The 22,128-nt window shown below is 36.4% G+C and overlaps 1 protein-coding gene across 2 annotated transcripts in view; it reads right to left on the reverse strand.

Moving 5' to 3' along the window:
* The window catches only part of fwd (phosphatidylinositol 4-kinase beta fwd), a 241,061-nt gene that overhangs the window by 82,182 nt on the left and 136,751 nt on the right, over window positions 1-22,128 (reverse strand). For both annotated transcript variants that reach the window (XM_090374066.1, XM_090374067.1), the window contains exons 6-7: window positions 8,730-8,908; window positions 1,805-1,895 (exon numbers count right to left, since the gene is read on the reverse strand). In XM_090374066.1, the coding sequence (XP_090230192.1) occupies window positions 1,805-1,895; window positions 8,730-8,908 (270 nt within the window). The remainder of the gene's footprint in view (window positions 1-1,804; window positions 1,896-8,729; window positions 8,909-22,128) is intronic.

Consider the following 22,128-nt stretch of genomic DNA (forward strand, 5'->3'; position numbering starts at 1 on the left):
TAATAATATTAGTCCACGAAGAGCAGTGTCCACCGATTACCACACTCTGCCTTCTCCCACTCAACCATCCATTTATCCATACCAGCAACTTTCCCTTAATGCCACACTGCTCCAATTTATACAGCACTCTTATGTGCAAAGGTATCAAAAGCTTTACTGAAATTCAAGTACAGTTGTGCACCCATATCCACTGATTCAGTTACCTGCAGTTAACCATGGAAAAAATTGAAAAAACTTAATACATACTACTCGCATGTCCAATACGATGCTTCCCTTTATTTTTCACAATGTCAATTTTAAATCGAATAGCTTCCCTTTATTTTTTACGATGTTGCATATGGTTTGGTCACCAACATTATAATGGTTCTTTAGAGATTTAAATGATGCATCGTTTTCAAACATTTGAATAATTTCAAGTTTTTGTTTAATTTGAAAGCACAAATCTTGCATTTGCCCATCATTTTCGCAATTTCTAAACAAACAAACAAAAAAAAAAAAATCCAACATCCCAGACATAAATAATGAAACAAAATTTGTCCTTTTGCGATGCGACGGAACACGCACAACAATCGACGTGATGCACTAAATCAAACTAAATAATTGGTTGCTTTTTTTTTTTTTGTTTTGTTTGAGCGGTAGGTGTGAAGACAGCTGTGGTTGCAAGATAATAGGTACACTAATCTCCCAATGACAACTTATAACCCAGGTTCTTGTCACTTATTTACGACTTGCAAAATATCTGTTTATACCTACTCTAGTTATTACTTGAATTTTATGATTTCTGGGGTGGGTTTTTTTATTTTTTTATTTTTTGGAGTCTTGAAGTGTTGTGGTGCTATTTACTCCATAAACAGATTTTCTTGTGGTACTGGGTTTGAAGACCATACATTCCTTTTATTTAAGCCTGTTAGATCAACACAATACAAACTAAGGCCAATGAGAATTGCAAATGGATTGGCATGTGCACATTTCTCAGTTGCTTTTGGTCGTTATAACGAGATATCAGTAATCTTTTGCTATTACTGCCCACAGACACTGTCTTTCTTGGGATTCCAGGTTCTTGTATCCTGTAACTGTTTCCATGACTTCTAGATGATACTTTCAGACACATTAAAAAATCTCATAACTGCCACATGGGATTGGCCCATCTCCAATTTACGGCTTCCTCAACACTGCCAGTTATTCAGATGGTACCTCCCTACAATGCTGTACAGTCCAGTAAAAGAAAAGCAGTCCAGGTGTATTCTTTCCAACCTAGCAGGAATAAGAGCGAAAAATGCCAATTAAGCCTATTTCTAGAAGTACAAATGTTGTATATCACAGACTTTTTTTATACCTATTTTTATATATATTTCTGAAAGAGCAAAAGAATTTGTTTCTCCAGTTTTACATGTTTCAAACAGTAGGCTATATTTAACTTCCTTAACTTCTGCACTTATTCTGTGCAAAAGTTAAAAAGGTTAACTTCTATGGAATGATTTCATTCCACTGGAATAACTCCCCTCACCCTTGAGCCAATGCAACTAAGGCTATGTGAGGCATCACTGTATTCTGTTTGTAAAATATTGCATGTATTCTACAGTGTCTGTTTTACAGAATTAAAAAACCAAGTTAGAGAGAGGGAGAGAGAGAGAGAGAGAGAGAGAACAGACAATTCTTAGCCTGGACTGACTAAAAGACAGCCAAAAGAATCAATAAACTGATATTTATTTCAAAATAGAACTATGTCTAATGCCCTTTACAACAGAACTGCATTTGTACACATAAGGGTTCTTATTGAAGAAATTTGAAATTTATTACTTACTCTTCAATTCTTTTGTTGGGACGGCTTGAAGACGAAGACCGATTGATATTAAGGCTCTTACAAATTCTTCTTCTGCTGCAAGCCGAGGAGCCTATGAGATTTCCACAAATAAATCTTATACCATTTCAGATAAGAATCTTATACCACTTCAAATAAGTATACATTAACAACACATGGTAATTAATCATACAAAATAATGAAATATAAACAAATTTAATTTAATTTAAAATCAGACCATCAAGGTTAGGTAAAATGGTTACCTAACCTTGGTTAGGTAACGTAACCAATAATGGTTAAGTAAAAGTGGCTATCTATATAATAATGAAAATGCTACCAATATATTTCAAAAACCCTTAAAAACTGAAAATGAACAAAAGGCTCTACTGTTATATGTTTACAGAGATCAGTAAGCCTTGATACAGTTTGTTTCAAGTATGATCCTGTATGATCACACATGGAAAATCAGAGTAGGTGAGTGTTTTAGGCCTAATGACTCTGATAAGTATAATGAATAATTGCCAGAGAAATAAAAAAAGTGGGCCAGTAAATCAGAATGTCTTCTAATGGAGGATTTTAACTAGAGATATTGACTGGAACTTGTGGATTCGTCACTCGCACACTAGCAAGACTTTTGTGGAATTATTGGATGACTGTTTTCTACAGCATGTTTGAGAGGCAACCAGGGGGAGTAATACTCTAGATCTGATTATCAGTAGTGATTATTCACGCATTAAGAATTTGCAGATAAAGGAACCACTCAACAGCGATCACAGTGCACTGATGCGGATTTTACTTAAAGTAGTAGTAAAGGGAAGGGTTTTTGATTTCGTAAAGGTGACTACAGTGGTTTCAGACAGTTTTAAATTCTATACAGTGGGATCAACTGATGATGTTACCAATGGTGAATTCTAAATGGGAAGCCTTTAGGGACTTAATCTTGGAGGCTACAAGCCTTTACATACCAACTAAGAAATACTGTTCAAGGTTTCAAGTCTTATATGGACGTCAGATGAATTAATGAGATTCGTGACAGAGAAGACAAATGAGGGATGCATATATATTATCAGGTGACACAGAAGCCTATGGCAGATATAAGCTAGTCTGTAATCAAATCACAAAGGAGGTTAGGCAGGCAAAGGCAGATTATGAGAAATCTTTGTCAAAGGATGCAAAGAAAAACAGCAAAGTGTTCTTTACTAATGTAAAGTCTAGGAGGAAAGGGATGAATCAGATTGGTCCACGTAACATAGATGGTTTAATTAACTGAATGAGTATTTTGCATCTACATTCACACATGAGGAGTTATCCAAGGAGGGGAATACCAGAAGTTTTTCAAACTAACAGGGAGCTAATTGATTTTGTAAAAATTGAGAGTAAAAATTGGAGGAGAAATTGTTGAAGTAAAACATACAGAAGGCACCTGGAGCAGATGGGATCTATCCAGTTATATTAAAGGAGGCAGCAAAGGAAGTAAGCAAACCCTTAGCCAAAATTATGAGAGCTTCCTTGGATTCAGAGGAGGTGTGCAAATGTATCCCCAATTCACAAAGGGGGTTCTCATCAAAAGGTGACAAGTAACTATAGACCTGTTAGTTTAACTTGTGTTCTGGGGAAAACAATGGAGTCACTGGTTAAAAAAAAACATTGCAGGACTATCTAGACAAGACTGCGATAATAGTTAACACAGAGCATGGGTTTGTTAAAGGGAGGTCTTGTCTGATCAATTTGATTGGATACTATAATGTGGTCACAAAGGAAGTGAAAGCAAATAATAATTTTGATATCATATACTTGGATTTCAGGAAAGCTTTTGATACATGTTGCGCATGGAATACTGCTATACAAATTGGAATGGTATTGCATTAAGGGCAAGTTGCTACAATGAATAAAGGGATTGGTGAGTGGGAAATGACAGAGAGAGTGGTAATCAATGGACAATGCTTTTCATGGACTAATGTTATTAGTGGAGTTCCCCACGGTTTGGTGCTGAGCCCATTGTTGTTTTGTGCATTCATCAGTGATACTGTCGAAGGTATATCAGGCTTAGTGTCGAAATTTGTAGATGGTAGCAACGATCTAGATAAGTTTGGCAAATGGACAAAGAAGTGGCAACTGAAGTTTAACGTTTACAAATCAAATCAAAGTACTGCATATGGGTGGCAGTAACCCAAAAGACACGTACCAACTGTGTGGTATTACAATCAGGGAAGTGGAGAATGAAAAAGGCCAGGCGGTAACTGTGCAGTCATATCTAAAGTTTGCTGAACAGTGCAGACAAGCTGCCAAGGCAGGTCTTGTCAATGTGGAGTCTTGTCAATGATACATACGAATTTTGCTAGCAGGGACAAGGAGGTGATTATGCTGTTGCACAAGGCATATTGTACATTGTACAAGGTCAGGCCACACCTTGAGTACTGTGTGCAGGTCTGGAGTCCTCATTTTAGGAAGGATGTAGAGTTGCTAGAACGAGTACAAAGAAGGACAACAAGATTGGTGAGGGGAACAAAGGAGTGCTCTTACCAAGTTCTGCAAACTAGTCTGGAGACTAGGCACCTGCAAGATGATCTGATTGAGGTGTATAAGGCCTTGAGCAAGCTCAATGCTGATAGGAAGGATTCTTCCTCTTGCTCTGATTACAAACCTGAGGGACCATAGATTCAAATTGAGGAAAGACAGTTGTGGAATAGATGTGCGGAAATTTGCCTTTAGCCAGCGGGTATTTGATTGCCGGAGCAAACTTCCATCGCTGGTTGTGGAAGTTGATAGTTTGAATACATTTAAGGCTGAGCTAGATAGGCATTTGGAGTGGTTGGATGGGTGAAATGGGAGGTGGTGTTTTTTTTTTTTTTTTTGGCTGATAAACTTGCTTTCTTGCATTGTATGCCTGTTTGTCTCAATGTATCAGTTGCTATCTAATGAGAGAACGAAAAGTCTCAGGATGATCTCACAGTGGTATCTCATAGGTTCCACTTTGCAAGTCTCATTAGATGAACTGATGACACTTGTAGCAGAGAAGAAAAAGGCATGGGATGTATGTAAGTTATTAGGTGTTATAGAAGCCTTTGGCAGATATAAACTAGTCTATAATCAAGTCATAGAGAAGGTTAGGCAAATCAAAGCAGATTATGAGACTGCCAAAGGATGCAAAGAAAGGCAGCAAAGACTTCTATGCTTATATTAACAATGTTTAAGTAAGACTAAATGCAGCTGGGCATAATATTTTTAAGAGTTATTTATCTATATAATATCGGTGTAAAAATGCCATAGACAACTCTTAAACCAACTCTTATATCAGACAACTCTTATATCATTTCAACTGTATCTCATATTGTGCTCATCCTTCACAACGAGGTACCATGTATTGCACTGCCTCGAATAAGTAACGCTTCACTAACAGAGAAGACTATTGTTACTCAGTGGGCATCACCAACCAGATGGAATTCAAGGCTTGTTGGCCTTTCATTGGTGGGCAGGCAGGCACCCTGGTATTGCAAACACGACAACCCAGTTGTGAAGATAATCCCACAATATGAGAGATGCCAACAGGTGTATGTGATAATGTTTAAGTAAGACTAAATGAAGCTGGGCATAATATTTTTAAGAGTTATATTTATCTATATAAATATAACTTTATATTTATCTATATAAAAATAACTTTATATAGATATACAGGGTGCCTGCCCACCCACTGATGAAAGGCCAACAAGGCCTTGAAATGGTGGTGTCTGGGTGGTGGTGCCCACTGAGAATAAGTAACAGTAGTCTTCTCTATTAGTGAAGCATTACTTAATCGTGACAGTGCAATACATGGTAACTTGTTGTGAAGGATTAGCACCATATGAGATACAGTTGAAATGATTCCCATTACACTACTATCGTAGTTTTCCTTTAAGAGTTGTCTATGATGTTTTTACACTGATATTATATAGTTACATTAACAATAGAATGAAGGATTTGAACCATAGTGGGCCACTCAATGGCAATGGTTTAACTGGTGATGACCTTGCTCAGGCTACAGACAAATTAAATAGATATTTTGCATCTACATTCACAAATGAGGAATTCTTTATGAAAGAGGATGCCAAATGTTTATCAAACTTTAATAGTGAACTAAATGATTTTGTGATAACTGAAAGGAAAGTGGAAGACAAAATTGTTGAAGCCAAACATGAAAAAAAGCATCTAGTGTGGATGGGATCTATCCAATTATATTAAGGAAGGCAGCAAATGAGGTAAGCAAACAGTTATCCATAATAATTATGAGAGCATTCTTGGATTCAGGGGAGATCCTATGGACTGGAGATGTGCAAATGTATCACCAATTCACAAAGGGTGATACGAGTAATTACAGACCTGTTAGCTTAATGTTTGTTCCATGGAAAATAATGAAGTCATTGGTTAAAGAAGTAATGCAGGATCATCTAGACAGGAATGCAATTATACTGTAGTCACCATATGGATTTTTAAAGAGTGGTCTTGTCTGACCAATCTGATTGGATACAATGATTAACATTAGTTGAGGCACACGATGCAAGAAAGCAAGCTTATACATAATCAGCCAAAAAAAAAAAAAAAAAAAACCTTCCCATTTCACCCATCCAGCCACTCCAAATGTATGTCTAGTTCAGCTTTAAATTTATTTAAGCTATCAACTTCCACAACAACAGATGGAAATCTGTTAAGCAATCAACTACCATCTGACTAAAGGGAAACTTTCGTACACCTATTCTACAACTGTCTTTCATCAATTTGAATCTATGTACCCTCAGTTTCGTAATCTGAGTAAGCGAAAGAATCCCATCAGCACTGAGCCTGCTCAAGCCGTTAAAGGCCTTATACACCTCAATCAGATCACCTCACAGGCGCCTAGTCTGCAGACACTGTAAATTTGCAGAACTTAAGCCTTTTTTGGTAAGAACACCCCTTTGTTCCTCTCACTAATCTTGTTGCCCTTCTTTGTACTACTCTAGCAACTCTACATCCTTCCTAAAATGAGGCCTCCAGACCAGTATGCAGTACTCTTTGACAATGCAGTAACAAAGGTACTGGATGCAAAAAATAATTTTGACATCATATACTTAGATTTCAGAAAAGCTTTTAATACTGTTGTACATAAAGACTGTTATACAAATTGAGGCAGTGTGACATTAAGAGTTAGTTGCTGCCATGGATGAAAGGATGGTTATTAATGGGCACTGCACTTCGTGGACTAATGTTATTAGTGGAATCTCACAGGGTCCAATGCTGTGCCCAATGCTGTTTTCTATATTTAATGATATAGATGAAGGTATATCACAAATCTCTAGGTCTGCAGATGATACAAAGGTTGGTTAGGGTAGTTAACCACAGTAATCAGGGTATGCTATTGCAACTAGATCTAGACAAATTAGGCAGATGGACTGAGAAGTGGCAACTGAAGTTTAATATGACAAATGCAAGGTACTTCATATGGGGAGCAGTAATCCCAGATTAACATACCAATTTGTATGGTACTGCACTTAGGGAAGTGGAAAATGAAAAAGAAATAATAATTGCCAGTATATTTGCCCAATTTTAAAGAAATTTGGGATGGCTTGAGAAATACTTATAAAAGGGCCAAATATAAAATTTCCTGAAAATCCATCTACTGGGAGTTGAGATGTTACATGTGGGTGGATGGACATGGTGAAGACAATAGGCACATATGTATGTGAATGCACCTAAGCAGGGTGATAAAAAGCCAATTTCTAAAAAAGGGGGCAAAAAATATTACTTATAGACTTGCAGTTTCTACTAGGATGCTACCTGATCTTGATTACTTTAATGTCTTGGGGATCCTGCTAATACCAGTCCATTCTGAATAAAGAAAGATGATACTTCCCACTCCACATTTTCATAATATTGAATGGATCATCAGAAAGAGCTGTCCTGCTTGTGGATACATTTCCTTTTTTATCGAGATGGGGGCATTTTTTTTTCCCTCTTTTTTTGCATTTAGGTTCGGTCTTTATATCAGCCCCTGAGAGAACAAGGTTTCAGTTGCCCATCTTGCTTTTTTCAGACTTTTTTTTTTTTTTTTGTCTCTAGGTTACTGGCCCAACAATGTGAAGGCAAGAGCAAAAAATGAACATTGTGTAAAGTGTGTCATATATATATATATATATATATATATATATACACACACACACACACACACAGTATTTATCAAATTTTTCATTTAAATGTTCCACATATCCTTCTTATAGTACATTAAATCTGAATAATTATTTAATCAGTGAGAGGTTTTTATAATGACTACATAACTAGCTGAAAATAAGTCAATGATATTCCAATTTTGTCCCAAGAAACTATTACCATTATGAACACAATATTTTTTTTTATTTTTATAGTTCCTATAGTTTGGGCCAGCTGTTGTCCTGGGGTAACCTACACAGACCTGTTGTGTGGTAAGAGCATCTGTAATAAATCAATTACGAAGCTGGGATGTTCACTGGTCCCCAGAACCGCAGGGGTGTACAAAGGGAAATTCGTTAAAACTGCAATATTAACTTCTAAATTTGTTAATCTAGAAATTAACTTCTAAATTAACTTTTCACATCAGAAATGTGTCCATCCCCCCCCCCAAGCAACCACATAAGAATTTACACTAATTGCTTAACTTTATGCCTCTTTTGACCTTGCACCTAATGCAGATGTCACACCTTTTTCCTAATTTTGTTCAGTTCAACTGACATTGACTTTTTAAGAAAAACAAAATACAATAGTCACAAAATTTTTATATTTTTCATTTAAATTAATTCTTTTATTTAATTATGTATTAATTTACTTTTAATCTGCACGCTAATTTTCTTAAGTAATAAACATTGGTCTAATGAAAAATGAATCTGACTTCATAAATTTTAATTCCATATAATTTAGAAGTTTTTAAAATAAGTGAATTCAATACCTGGCAGTGACAATGGACTCTTTGTCCTCTGAGATCATTACAGATTCCTTCACAGCTGTCAAAACAATTGCAACCATTATCAAAGGCATGCCCAGATGTCAAATCTCCAAGTGCATATTTGATGGATGGACCACCTGAACTAACTGAACGCCTCATCCCAGAACTTCCAGGAGCAATTCCTAAAAGGAAAGGATGAGATGTCTACGCTGATCTTTGATATTGTGAATATTAAAATAAAATATTAAAACAGAATTAAAATAAAAAAATTTGTGAAGTCCCTTATGCCATTATTTTTAATTACAAGTAATTGTACCATGAGAAGTGGTGGACAAAAGGTAACAACTATCTATTGTATAATAAAAAAAAGTAACACAATAAGAAGCAAATTTTTAGGAGAAAAAGGAAAAAAAAATTAGTTATTAGGTTTCATGCCTAATTTGTATATATTTTTGTGTACAAAATTATAATGACTAAATTAAGTACAGGTGTTACTCATCAATTACAACTCTCCCCAGTCATGCTTTATTTAATATGGATGTAGTTCGAGAGAAGGGGGGTAAAGCAATTTGTAATTTTTATTATTATAATCAACATTTGTCAATAAAAAACTTGTTAAAATTACCATACTTTCCTTAAACACAGCAAATGTTGAAGCTAAACATAAATAATGTACCTGGGGTGGGATCTATCCAATTATTTTAGGAGAGGCAACAAAACAGGTCAGCAAACCTCTAGTCATAACTATGGGAACATCCAAGGATTCAGGGGAGGTCCCTATGGACTGGTGATGTGGAAATGTAGCCACAATTCATGAAAGAGGATACAAGAGTGAAGTGAGTAAAGACAGTCCTGTAAGCTTCACTTCTGTTCCAGGAAAAACAATGGAATTGCCCGTTAAAGAAGTAATATAGGATCATCTAGACAGAAATGCAATTATACTGCAGTTGCAACATGGATTTGTTAAGGAGCAATCTTTTAACCAATATGATTAAATACTATAGTGCAGTAACAAAAGAACTGGATGCAGAAAATTATTTTGACATCGTATGCTTAGATTACAGAAAAGATTTTGATATTTTTGTACAAAAAACTGCTGTACAAATTGGATCTGTGTGGTATTATGGGCAAGTTAATGCCATGGATAAAAGATAGTTGCGTGGGAGAAGACAGGATAGTTATCAATGGGTGCTTCTCTTCTTGGATTAATGTTATTAGTGAAGTTTACCAGGGTTCATTGCTGGCACCATTGTTGTTCTCAATATTAATTAATGATACTAATGAAGACATTAGGCCTAATATATAAGTTTGCAGATGATACAAAGGTTGGCAGTGTGGTTAATGACAGCAGTAAGGGTAAGTTACTGCAACAAGAACTAGAAAAATTAGCAGAAGGGGTGAGAAGTGGCAAATAAAGTTTAAGATTGACAAATGCAACGTACTGAATATAAGTAGCATTAATCCTAGAATAACATACCAGCTGTGATACTACATTGAGGGTACTACACTGAGTGGTATTTGTGGAATGCAAAAAAGACCTAGGATAATTGTGTAGTTCGACAAAGTTCTCTGAACAGCACAGACAGGCTGTTAGGCCATTCCATGGGATTTTGTCAATGATATACATGAATTTTGCAATAGGGATATAGACATGCTTATCCTGTTGCACGACGCTATGGTTAGTACTGCAGGCAGGCCTGCAAACATCTCTTTTAAGAAAGGATGTGGAACTTTTGGAATGCAGAGAAGAGTGAGATTAGTGAACAGAAAAAAAGAAAAAAAAATGCTTCAGTTCTGAATTGCATTGTCTGGAAACTACTCCTGTGAGGAGATCTGATTGAGGTGTTTAAAGCTTTGAATGAACTGGGTGAGCTCAATGCTGATGGAATACTTCCTCTTCTCAGATTACACACATGAGGAGGCATAAATTCAAATTTAAGAAGGATGGTTGCACAACAGATGTGCAAAAATTTGTTTTCAGCCAGGCAGTAGTTGATTGTTGGAACAAATTTCCAACTGCATTGCAGAAGTGGCTAGTTTAAATAACTTCCTTGCTTTCCTGCATCATTTTCCAACACTAACTACTTTTAATATACTGTATACATTATAAAATAGAAATTAAAATGCTATATAATTTTTAAAAAATATACAGCTTGCCATTAAAACTGCCCCACTTGAGAAAGAATTACCTCAACCTTTCATGCATAACTGAATTTGCCGTGAAATATATGGATATAAACAATTTATATGTCATGTTAATCAGTGAAGTTGAATGTCATTCATATTTGTTACCAGCCTGAAGAAGGAATCTGAAAGTACTATAAAAACATTGTAAAACACACCGACTGGGCTAGCCAAGTGGGTAAAGTGCCTGCCTGGCAACCCAAAGGTGGCAGGTTCGAATCCCGCCTCAGGCTTGGATCAGAGTAAAATGCAAAAACTTTGCGAGGTGCATTATGGCCACAGAAGCCGATGTGCCAACAACAAAAAAAAAAAAAAAAAAAAAAATGTAAAACATGTCACTGTTTTGTTAGCAGGCAAACAAAACAATGAGCAAATGAATGCCTAAGAGTGTGCAACACTTTATAAAATAAATTGTTGTAAAAATTATTTTAAAAAATATGTAGGGTAGCAGTTAGAATTGCAATGATATCCACTTACCACTACAGATGAGATTTAGATTATAAATTCAATAATCTAAATCTCATCTTTTCTCTTTTTGCTCAAAATCTCCTTACCATATTCTGTTAAATTCAACTGCTGCTTCTATTGCTCTTCAAATTCTGAAAATCACACAGATATGTATTTTTTTTTTTTCTTGAAACCCAACTTTCTCCAGTTTAACTTTCCTAAAAATGAAGATATTTTCTTGGTCACATTAATGTTCATATTCCAGGTGGTAGAGGTGTGAGAGTTTTCATTATTATTAATAACTTTGAACAAACAAACAACTTACCAATTTCCTACTATACCTGGGTGAAAACTAACAAAAGCTTGAAGAATCACTGGTTATGCATATACCCATATAAATCAAAAAACCCATATAAATCAAAACTTTTCATATAACTTGGCTTTATGTTGGTGTCAAATACAATTTCTAGCATAAAATGTTATTAAAAATTAATGAAGTGGCGTAGATAATAGATGTGAATGAACCTAGCAGTTCTTTTATTATCCAACATAATTGATTATCTGTTAATCAAGTGAAGCTGCCCTTATTATTACGTAAAATTTTATTACAATGTATATCATTTTACAAAAATATTTTTAGGCCCTGGCCAACTTCTATTATTGATAGTGCTTTATAAGTTTTGTTCAAACTAAATAGTTTCAACAATAAATTCAGTACAACAAATTATTTTAAAACCCATCTATGCCTAAAATACAAAGGGTACTAGGAAAGTTTTGCAATATGACGCAACAATGAATCACAGGAAACTGCTTGTTGCTGCATGTTGAGACATGTTCATACGTGCATAGTAGCCACCACGCCAAGTCGATGGGCTCAGTTATTCATTAGTAGTGAGAGTGTAAAGTGCTTGCGATGGCACCGTGGTCACAAAATGAGATAAGGACAGTTTTGCGGTATAATTTCGTGCGTGGGTTAACCATAGACCAGTGCTTAGAAGAAATGACTCTTGCACTAGATGATGATTGTCCACATCGTACAATGATATTCAGGTGGTATAGAGAATTCCAAAGGGGAAATTTCACTCTGGAGGATTCTGAGAGGCCGGGAAGGCCACGAACATCAGTTACGGAGGAAAACGTTACTGCTGTGAGGAAAATGCTTGACGAAAACAGGCGAGTGACCTACCAACAGATAGAGGATACTTTGGGCTTAAATGCACCAGCAATTCGTTCGATTCTGCAAGATCATTTGCACGTGAAGAAACTTTGTTCTCTCTGGGTGCCGCATCAACTGACTGAAGAGCAGATGACACGACGTGTGACTTGGTGCCGGGAGATGTTAAAAAAGTTTGATAAGGGACAATCTCGGTATGTGAACAACATCGTGACAGGTGACGAGACTTGGCTGTACTATTACGATCTGCCGACCAAGGCTCAAAACAAAGTTCGGGTCTTTGATGATGACGACACACCCGTAATTGTCAGAAAATCCCGATCTGTAAAGAAGAAAATGATAGCTGTATTTTTCAAATCGAGTGGAATTGTGGAACGTGTCGTTTTGGACACGCAGAAGACAGTCACAGCTAAGTGGTATACTGAACAATGCCTGCCTAAAGTCATTGGATCTATGAAGAACCTGCGGCCAAAGTCAAGAATGGACACCTGGTACCTCCATCACGAAAATGCTCCAGCTCACCGCGCCAAAGCCTGCACCGAATATTTGACCACGACAGGACTGAAACTTCGAGCACCCTCCCTACAGTCCAGACCTTGCTCCCTGCGACTTTGCACTGTTCCCGCATGTGAAAATGAAGCTAAAAGGGAGGCGGTTTTTCAGTGATGAGGACCTTCTACGGGCTTGGGACAACGAGTGTACTTTACTCCCTAGTGAAACTTGGCAGAACTGGTTTAAAGATTGGTTTCGGAGGATGAAGAGGTGTATTGAATGTAGAGGAAATTACTTTGAAAAAATTAAATAAACAAAGCTGTATTGCAAAACTTTCCTAGTACCCTTTGTATACTGATTTACAATGAAAAGAAAATTTTATTGGAAAATTATGAATGATACTGCGTAGTCATATTGTAAATATGGTTATGAATGCATTCAATTTGGATCTTGGGTGAGGGCTTAAAAATATGATGTAAAAGAATTCATTATCACACCCTTCACTACAATTTCTTCCTTTTTGAATGATTTTTTACACTGCATTTACAACTGCTTTTAAGTTGAATTTTTGGATTAATGCAAAGAAAATAAAAAGTTATTCATTGAAAACAAAACCAACATATTTTATATGTGAAAAATAATAAGTTAATTTACTGCAATGTATTTCTTATAAAAAACAAGCTTTCAAAAGAATACTGTCAGAAGAAAATATTTTTACTTTTGTAAAAATATTTTCTTCTGAGAGTATTCTTTTGAAAGTCAAATTTTATGTGTTGGAATTTTCTAATAATTTGCTACGTAAGTCAAATTTTATGTGTTGGAATTTTCCTAAAAAAGCATTTAGGGAAATTCTTCACTTACAACTATCTGCGTTGAATTTGACAGAAGCAAAAAAGAAATGTCAACAAACATGTAAATACAATTATTTATTCAATGTTTTTATCTCATGCACAGGAAAAATTACAAAAGTGTACAAAATTACAAAAATTTCAAAATTATAAAATTACAAAAAGAGAGAGGATACAGGCATACTTGTCAGCAAGTTTCACCTTTCGAGCATCGTTGCCAGAATTAACTGTTTGTTTGTTTGTTATTTGGTTTTTAGGAGCATTAGCAACTAAAGTCATATTGCTCCGGGGATATGCGGTGGTCATTCTATGACCTTTCTGCATCCTCCATATTTGGTGGTCATGGGCCCAAACCGCAGTCTAATCAAGAAGCGTGTGCTATGCACTGCTGCTCCTGCCCACCTGGATATGGAGGCACCCCCAGAATTAACTCTCCAGCTGATAAGCATGCCGCTACAGAAGTTGAGGGCTGTGTAGATTTAGAAGGGGGTTTATTCCAACACATCACAAAATTTCCCTACAGATGCAGATTTGGCACTGGCAACTTCATTGCATACTTAATGTTTTGGAAACCTAGCATGATGCTTGAACCTATTAAACCATCCATTGCTTGCCACGAACTTGGCTTGGGTTTTGCCGTACTTATTGTTATCTTCATAAATACTTCTTGTTTGAATGGCTGTTAGGTTCGGGGCACTTGCTTCTGAATCTGATTTTCCATCCATATTATTAATAGCTTTTCCATCTTCGATATAGCACCTGAACGCTGTTTTGTGATCACTGTTGGGGCGGACTGGCCCCATTGTGAAATATGTTGATCCTTTAACATGTTCTTTTATACGCGCCCTGTCCCTTAAAATAGTATTCACTGTTGAAGCAGTGAGATCTAATTCTGTGCAACTGAATAGATGACAAACTTTGTCCTGCTTCGTACTTCTTAATTAATCATCTTCATTTCTAAATCAATTTTGTTTCGTTTTGTTTCCTAGTACTTTCCTTAGCATTTTCCTAGCACTTTTGGTCGCTTTCCCTTCACCATTGTAATAAGTAAATAGGAATGAAAAGAAGATTCTGAAAATTTATTTATGTTTTTTATATAATTGAAGATTTCAGTGAAGGGGAACTCATTTCACCATAATACCATAATATAAAAAACCACAGAATTCCAGTTATCAGTATTATCGCAAATGCAATAAAATCAAGTTTACTACCCGTTTATAATATATTGCGCTTATATTATATTAGTTTATAACAGAAAAGTCCAATAAACAGGAAAGAGCAAATTGTTTTTATTATTTCATGCAGCATCTGGAGACTAGGCACCTGCAAGGTGATCTAATAGAGGTGTATAAGGCCTTGAATTGTTTGAGTGACCTCTAGAAATGTGTTTAGAAAAATATCACAAAGGTGTTCAAAATTGATTCTTATAACCAGTGGTGTATTGGGGCCAGAATGCACCGGGACTTTTTTCTAAATGTCATAATAGAAAATAATTAAATTTATACACCTAATATGAAACAATGGCATAATCAAAGGGGAGGGAGAAATAATATCTATTTTACCCATTGCTACTAATAATAAATATTAATAATAATCTTTAAAATTAATAGATTTCTTTAAATATTTATTTAAAAACAAAAATATAAAATTTGCAATTAAACTTGAACGTTTCTTACTAAAGAAAAATGTGTTAGATAAAGAGATCTAACAATGGCAAGTTTGTTTTATTAAACGGTCCACCATTAGAATTATGGAATCCAAATTTTTATGTCCAAACTTAGTTGTGGTTTCATCTTTCTGCTGTTGACCAAACAACAAACAAAAAGGGCAGTCACACAAGAATATTAATCGATCTTGTATGGGAGTTTCTAAGATTCTTCTGAACAGTATTTTTTATATTATTTTGGAGTTTTTGTTTTCATTTTTTTTTTTCTTTTCTGATTTTTTAATATTTGTCTTTGTTTTTTACTTTTGAAATTTTTATTTAATAGTTATAAATAAATACTGAACAATGGATTCCATCAAAAATCGACAATTATAAGCGATTTGTTGGTTTAATATGCTTCATAGCAAAGAAGCATATTCCCAGAGGATTTAGGAAAGAATACATTCCTGGTTGGAACAGAAGATGTGATGAGCTATATGAAGAATACCAACTTATTGCATTGATTAGATTCTGCTAGGAAAGAGAAATGGAACATAATGACAGCAGGTATGAATTTCCAACACACAAGTAGAAAAGCATCAACACTTCTGAGGAAACTCGGAAGTAGTACTCCCAAACATATTAATAAGAGCTCAGAAGTATCCCCAGGAAAAGTAGCCAATAGAATTGTCAGCATATCCAAGAGACCAACTGATACCAATAAAGATGAAGTCAAAAAACTCAAGAAGGAGCTAAGAACCAGATTATCCTCGGCTGAACCAACCTCCCAATTCTCAGGAGAATTTACAGTTGCAGAGATTTCAACAGCCCTGAAGGAAATAAAACCAGGCAAGGCAGCCGGAGTGGATGGAATATATCCAGAGTTCCTGAAACACTGTGGTCCAAGAGCTCGGGACTGGCTAGTTAAATTCTTTAATGACATCTTGCAGAATGGTAGGCTCCCACTCTTGTTCAAGAGAACCAAAATAGTTGCCATTCTAAAGCCTCGGACAAGTGGATCTTACCCTGAAGATTATTGTCCAATCGCACTTTTAAATATATGTTACAAATTAATTGAAAGAATGGTTTACAATAGAATCTCAACTACAATCTTCCAACACATACCAATTGAACAAGCCGGATTCCGACCAAGCCAAAGCTGCTGTGATCAGGTACTGGCACTTACTAGCCACATCGAGAATGGATTTCAAGATAAGAAGACGACCATTGCAGTCTTTGTGGACTTGACATCAGCTTATGACACTGTATGGCGACAAGGAATGATTCTGAAATTTTTGAAGATTATTCCTTGTAAGACCCTTGCGATCCTACTTAACAATATGCTATGCAATAGAGTGTTCGAAGTACATTTAAACGGCAGAGCGATTAAAAGCCTTATATATTAAATGATGGTTTACCACAGGGATCAGTTCTTGCTCCATTATTATTTAATATCTATACTTCCAGCAACTGCTTCTAGGAAATTCATGTACGCAGATGACATAGCTCTGACTGCCCAGTCTACTGACTTCAAAACAGCCCAAATTGTACTTACAAAGGATCTTCATAACCTGAATAAATATTTTCATACATGGCGACTTAAACCTAACTTAAATAAAACTGAAGTTAGCTGCTTTCATCTGGATAAGTGGAATATAAAGGCCAATGACTGAAATACAACCCCTGCCCAAAATATCTGGGAATCACAATGGACCGAACACTGACGTATAAACAACACCTTTGTAATATTGCAGCAAAGATGAAAACTAGGAATAACATCTTGCACAAATTCAGTGGAACAGGCTGGGAAGCAAACGCAATGGTGCTACGAACATCAGCCCTTGCCTTAGTCTACCCAGTTGCAGAATACTGCTGTCCCGTATGGCTTAATAGTGCACACACTGTAAAAGTCGATACCCAACTAAATGACACAATGAGGACAATATCAGGCGCCATTAAATCGACACCTTTAAAATGGTTACCAGTGTTATCTAACATCCATCCCTCTCATATAAGAAGAGAAACATCTTTGCTGAAAGAATGGAAAAAATGTCACAGAAATCCTCAATTGCTCAAAGCAGAGACATTGAAATCCAGGAACCCCCCATGGAAGCTAGGTGAGAAACTTATTAAGTCACATTTTAATGCTGATCAGACCTGGCGTAAAGAATGGACCACTTCAAACCCCGACCACCTGTGTTTAGTGAATGATCCATGCAGAGCTGTACCTGGTTTCAACTTACCAAGAAAGGAATGGACATACCTGAATAGAATCTGAACAAGCCACGGAAGATGCAAGTTCTGGCTGCACAAGTGGGGAAAAACTGAAAACCCCATTCTGTGACTGTGACAATGTGCCTCAGACTATCCAGCATGTCGGCTTGGAGTGCCCAAAGAGGAGATTTGAAGGACCCATTCACGATCTACATATTGTTACTAATGATGCTATCATCTGGCTGAATAAACTGGACATTACATTTTAATTCATCAAAATGTTATCTATAATTTTCTCTGTAAATATTGTTTTTAGGCTTATTGTAATTAATTTATATTTTTTTATATTGTCTGTTACAAATATTCTAATCTTTGACTTATTTATTTTTGCAAATGAAAAAAGCATAGATAACTATTTGTAGTTAATTGACAAGCGTTCCGGTACTATTTTTTTTAGCAATACACCTCTGCTTATAACGGAACATATGATAAGAATGAAAGTGTAGTGCAATTTCCATTATAAAAATGAACTTTTAGAGAGATAAATAGCTTAGTTATATGGCAAAATTTTCAACTTGCGGTCTTATTATTATTAGCCGTATGGTGCAAGGAAGCCTGAGGCTTATGCTGTACCAGCCAAAAAAAAATTCGAGTTACCCTGAGACAGAGAAGTAGAAAGGAATCACCAAGAAAGAGAAGAATGATGATATCCAGCTCAGGACCCTGGGTGTGCCAAGCCAATACTCACTAGATGTGAGCCCCTGGGGTGACTTGAAACGAATTACCAAAAAATAAAAAAATAAAAAACACACACAATGTGTTATTGGGTTCAACATTACGATATTTTCACAATACCTCCATTTATTCCTACAGGATGCAAAATACGTTTCCACGATTTTTTTAAGTTGGTACAGGCCAGCAAAAAACTTGCATAAAGTCGAATTTCCATAAGTCACTTTGCTTATTGGAGGCTGGAAGTGGTGGAACCCATGTTTAGTCTCCAGACCTAAGTTCCGGTCAACCCTTTCCCATCTCTTCCATCATGCAGTATGACTGATGACTTTTGAGGTTATGATGATCATCATGGTGAGATCCAATCTTCCTTACATTTCAAGGGTACAGATCTAAAATGGTATTCGCAGGCCGGCCACTAGTTAGTACATCGAACCGAACTTATTGGTAATTCTTTAGGTGGCTTCCGGATCAGCTAGTATATAATCTTGCTACCTATACTGTGCCAGATAGTGATTGGAGGGAGTCAGACTAGTGTGTATGGGGGGGGGGCATTCCGAAGACTCTCATCAACCGGTGTAATACCACTGCTTTGCTTATTGAAAGCTTGAAGTGGTAGAACCCATATTTAGTCTCCAGAGCTAAGTTCCGGTCAACCCCACCCCATCTCTTACATCATGCAGTACAACTGATGACTTTTGAAGTTATGATGAATATCATGGCGAGATCCAATCTTCCTTACATTTTGAGAGTACAGCTCTAAAATGCTGTTCGCAGGCTGGCAGCAAGTTAGTACACTGGACCAAACCTATTGGTAACTCTTTAGGAGGCTTCTGGATCAGCTAGTGTATAATCTTGCTACTTCTACTATGCCAGATATTGATTGGAGGGAGTGCGGTTAGTGTGTATGCGGGGGGCCACTGTCGGGTCCACGTTATGTCAAGGATCCGGGTATATACTCATCATGTCTATGCCATATACAATCATTGCTTCATACAGCATGTCTGCTCCCACTTTTTCTTACTATTAAATACACCATGAATTGTCAATCTAATAGAGTAAGCTTATCTGCGAAAAGATCTAAACCTCCCAAAGACTTCCTAGTTCATTTCACAGATATACGTGGTCTCAGTTCCAATCTCAATGATGTCCATTTCCACTTGCAGTCTGCCAAACCCCATGTACTTTTTCTGACAGAATCTCAGTTATCGGTTGAATCAAACACTGCTCATCTCAGTTGCCCAAATTATTCGCTGTATAATTCCTTTTGCCTCAAAGGTGGTACTTGTGCATATGTCCATTCCGATATTCCCTGTCTGAGACTTGACAATTTGGAATCTACTCTCTTTAATCTTCTCTGGCTTAAAATCTCTTTACCCCATTGTGTCACATTCATCTGTTGTCTCTACTGTTCTCTCAACTTCACTAATCACTTGGAGCTCTTTGACTTCCTCTCTTTGCAACTTGACTTTCTCCAGTCTAACTTCCCTAACAGTGAGGTAATTTTCCTTGGTGATTTTAATGTTCACAATTCCAGCTGGCTTCAGTTTTCTAGTCACACCGACCCAACTGGTAGAGACGATGCTGAAGCTTTTGCAATTACTAATGACCTTGCACAGATTGTTCATTTACTTACAAGAATACCGGATAATCCTAAGCATGCAACCAACACACTTGATCTTTTTCTCACAAACAACTCTTCTAAGTACACCGTTGAAGTGAGTGGTCCTTTAGGCACCTCAGATCACAACTTGGTGATTGTCTCTTCTCCAATGGAGACTTTATCTCATGGCTATTCCCAACCTCGTATTGTTTGGCATTACAAGAATGCAAAATGGGATGACCTGCGAGATTTGTTTTCTTCTTTTCTTTGGTCGGATTACAGTTTTAAAACTTCTGATGTCAACGTTTGCTCAGATCGCGTCAGTGAAATTATTCTTGTAGGAATGGAATCCTTTATTCCACACTCCACTTTTAAAATCTCATCCTTTATCTAAACCTTGGTTTTCCAATAAATGTACTAAGGCTGTCCAAGAAAAGAATGTTGCATATCGTAATTGGCTTGTTTCAAATCCTCAGTTTCATTTTCTGTCTACACCAAAGCTCGCAACAATTGTAAAACAATTATTAATCAGTCCAAACTAGATTTTGAACAGGCCAAGAGTAGAAAACTTGCTTCTTGCCCTAATGGTAGCCAAGCATTCTGGTCTCTTGCCAAAGCTACTGGGCACAACTTTTGCCCATCTCTGCTCCCACCTCTATCAAAACCAGTTGGTTCTGTTGTTACTTCATCCAAGGATAAAGCTGACCTGCTAGCATCCCATTTTTCTTCCAACTCCTGTATTAATGATCTTGGTAAAACACCTCCCACCATTCCCAACACGCTCCATTCAATGCCTCCTGTGGTCTTCCGTCAAAAGGATGTCAGAAGGATTTTGACGAATCTTGATGCTAAGAAAGCTCCAGGTGCTGATGGTATGTCTCCACTTGTTCTCAAAACCTGTGCTCCTGATCTTACTCCTGTTCTTTGCCACCTTTTTTCACTTTCTTATTCCAAAGGCTTTCTAGACATTCCAGAAATTAAAACAAAAAAATCGAAAACTTACATCAGAGTAAAAAATAAATAATTAAAAACCAATTTAACACAATTAAAAATCAATTTAACACAATTAAAAATCAATTTAACACAATTAAAAATTATCTAACGAAAATATTCAAAACGATTTTCCTTCCTGAAGCTGACAATGCTTTGACCCTATGTCGTGATCACAGGAATGAAAATTACCAAATAGGGTTAAACCTGAAACTTAAATGGTTATTATTTGTCTTTGCGCATGCGCGTAAAGGTCCACGTAGCGGAGATCAAATATGGCTGCCGAACATTAACAGAATTCTCGTGTAATTTAATTTCTATGGTTTCTGCAATTAATAGTTGCGTATAATTATGTTGAACATTAAGTATTTTGGCCTCATTAAATAAAAAAGTATCTGTTTCGTTAATGGCATGAAAGGCTAATTCTGACGCTGCTGAACAAGAAGCATGAACTTAGGCTTCATGTTGATTTACACGAATATTCAGAGAAAATCGCGTTGAACCTTGGTAAGACGAGTCACAATCACCGCAAGAAATGTATACCAGATCATTAATTTGTGTTGCGAACACGGAAAGAACCAAGCGATTGTTCAGTATAGTGTGTAATTTCCATATTGGCCTGGCCACAATTTTAAATTCAGTATCTTTAACGAATCTATTAAGCTGCTTGTGCCACTGTTCAACCTATGGGACAGAAATAAAGTATTTTTTGATATTACTATTGTTGGTTGATATTACATTAAATCAACGCTAATACTCGGGCCCAAAGTTACAATATTTCTTTTCTAAAATATTGCCTTCAAAATAACATCGTTCCGAAGTTTGCCAGGGTTAATTTAAATCAAAAAATTTCAGGCATAAAACAACTAACACTGGCCACATCGCGTAATATTGTTAAGCTTGCCTTAAAACCTCGATATTCGAATAAACAAAAATACCTTTCCCAGGTTAGGAAGCTTCACGATAAATTAAAAAATTATCTACATCCAAACGATTGGTCTGTATTGAATACCTCCGTAGATTTGCAACGGGAAGCACAGGCCTCAGAAATAAAAAACAGACATGTTAATAAA

This window comes from Mastigoproctus giganteus, chromosome 5, assembly GCF_048544385.1.
Source record: "Mastigoproctus giganteus isolate SK-2022 chromosome 5, ASM4854438v1, whole genome shotgun sequence".
Taxonomy (NCBI): domain Eukaryota; kingdom Metazoa; phylum Arthropoda; class Arachnida; order Uropygi; family Thelyphonidae; genus Mastigoproctus; species Mastigoproctus giganteus.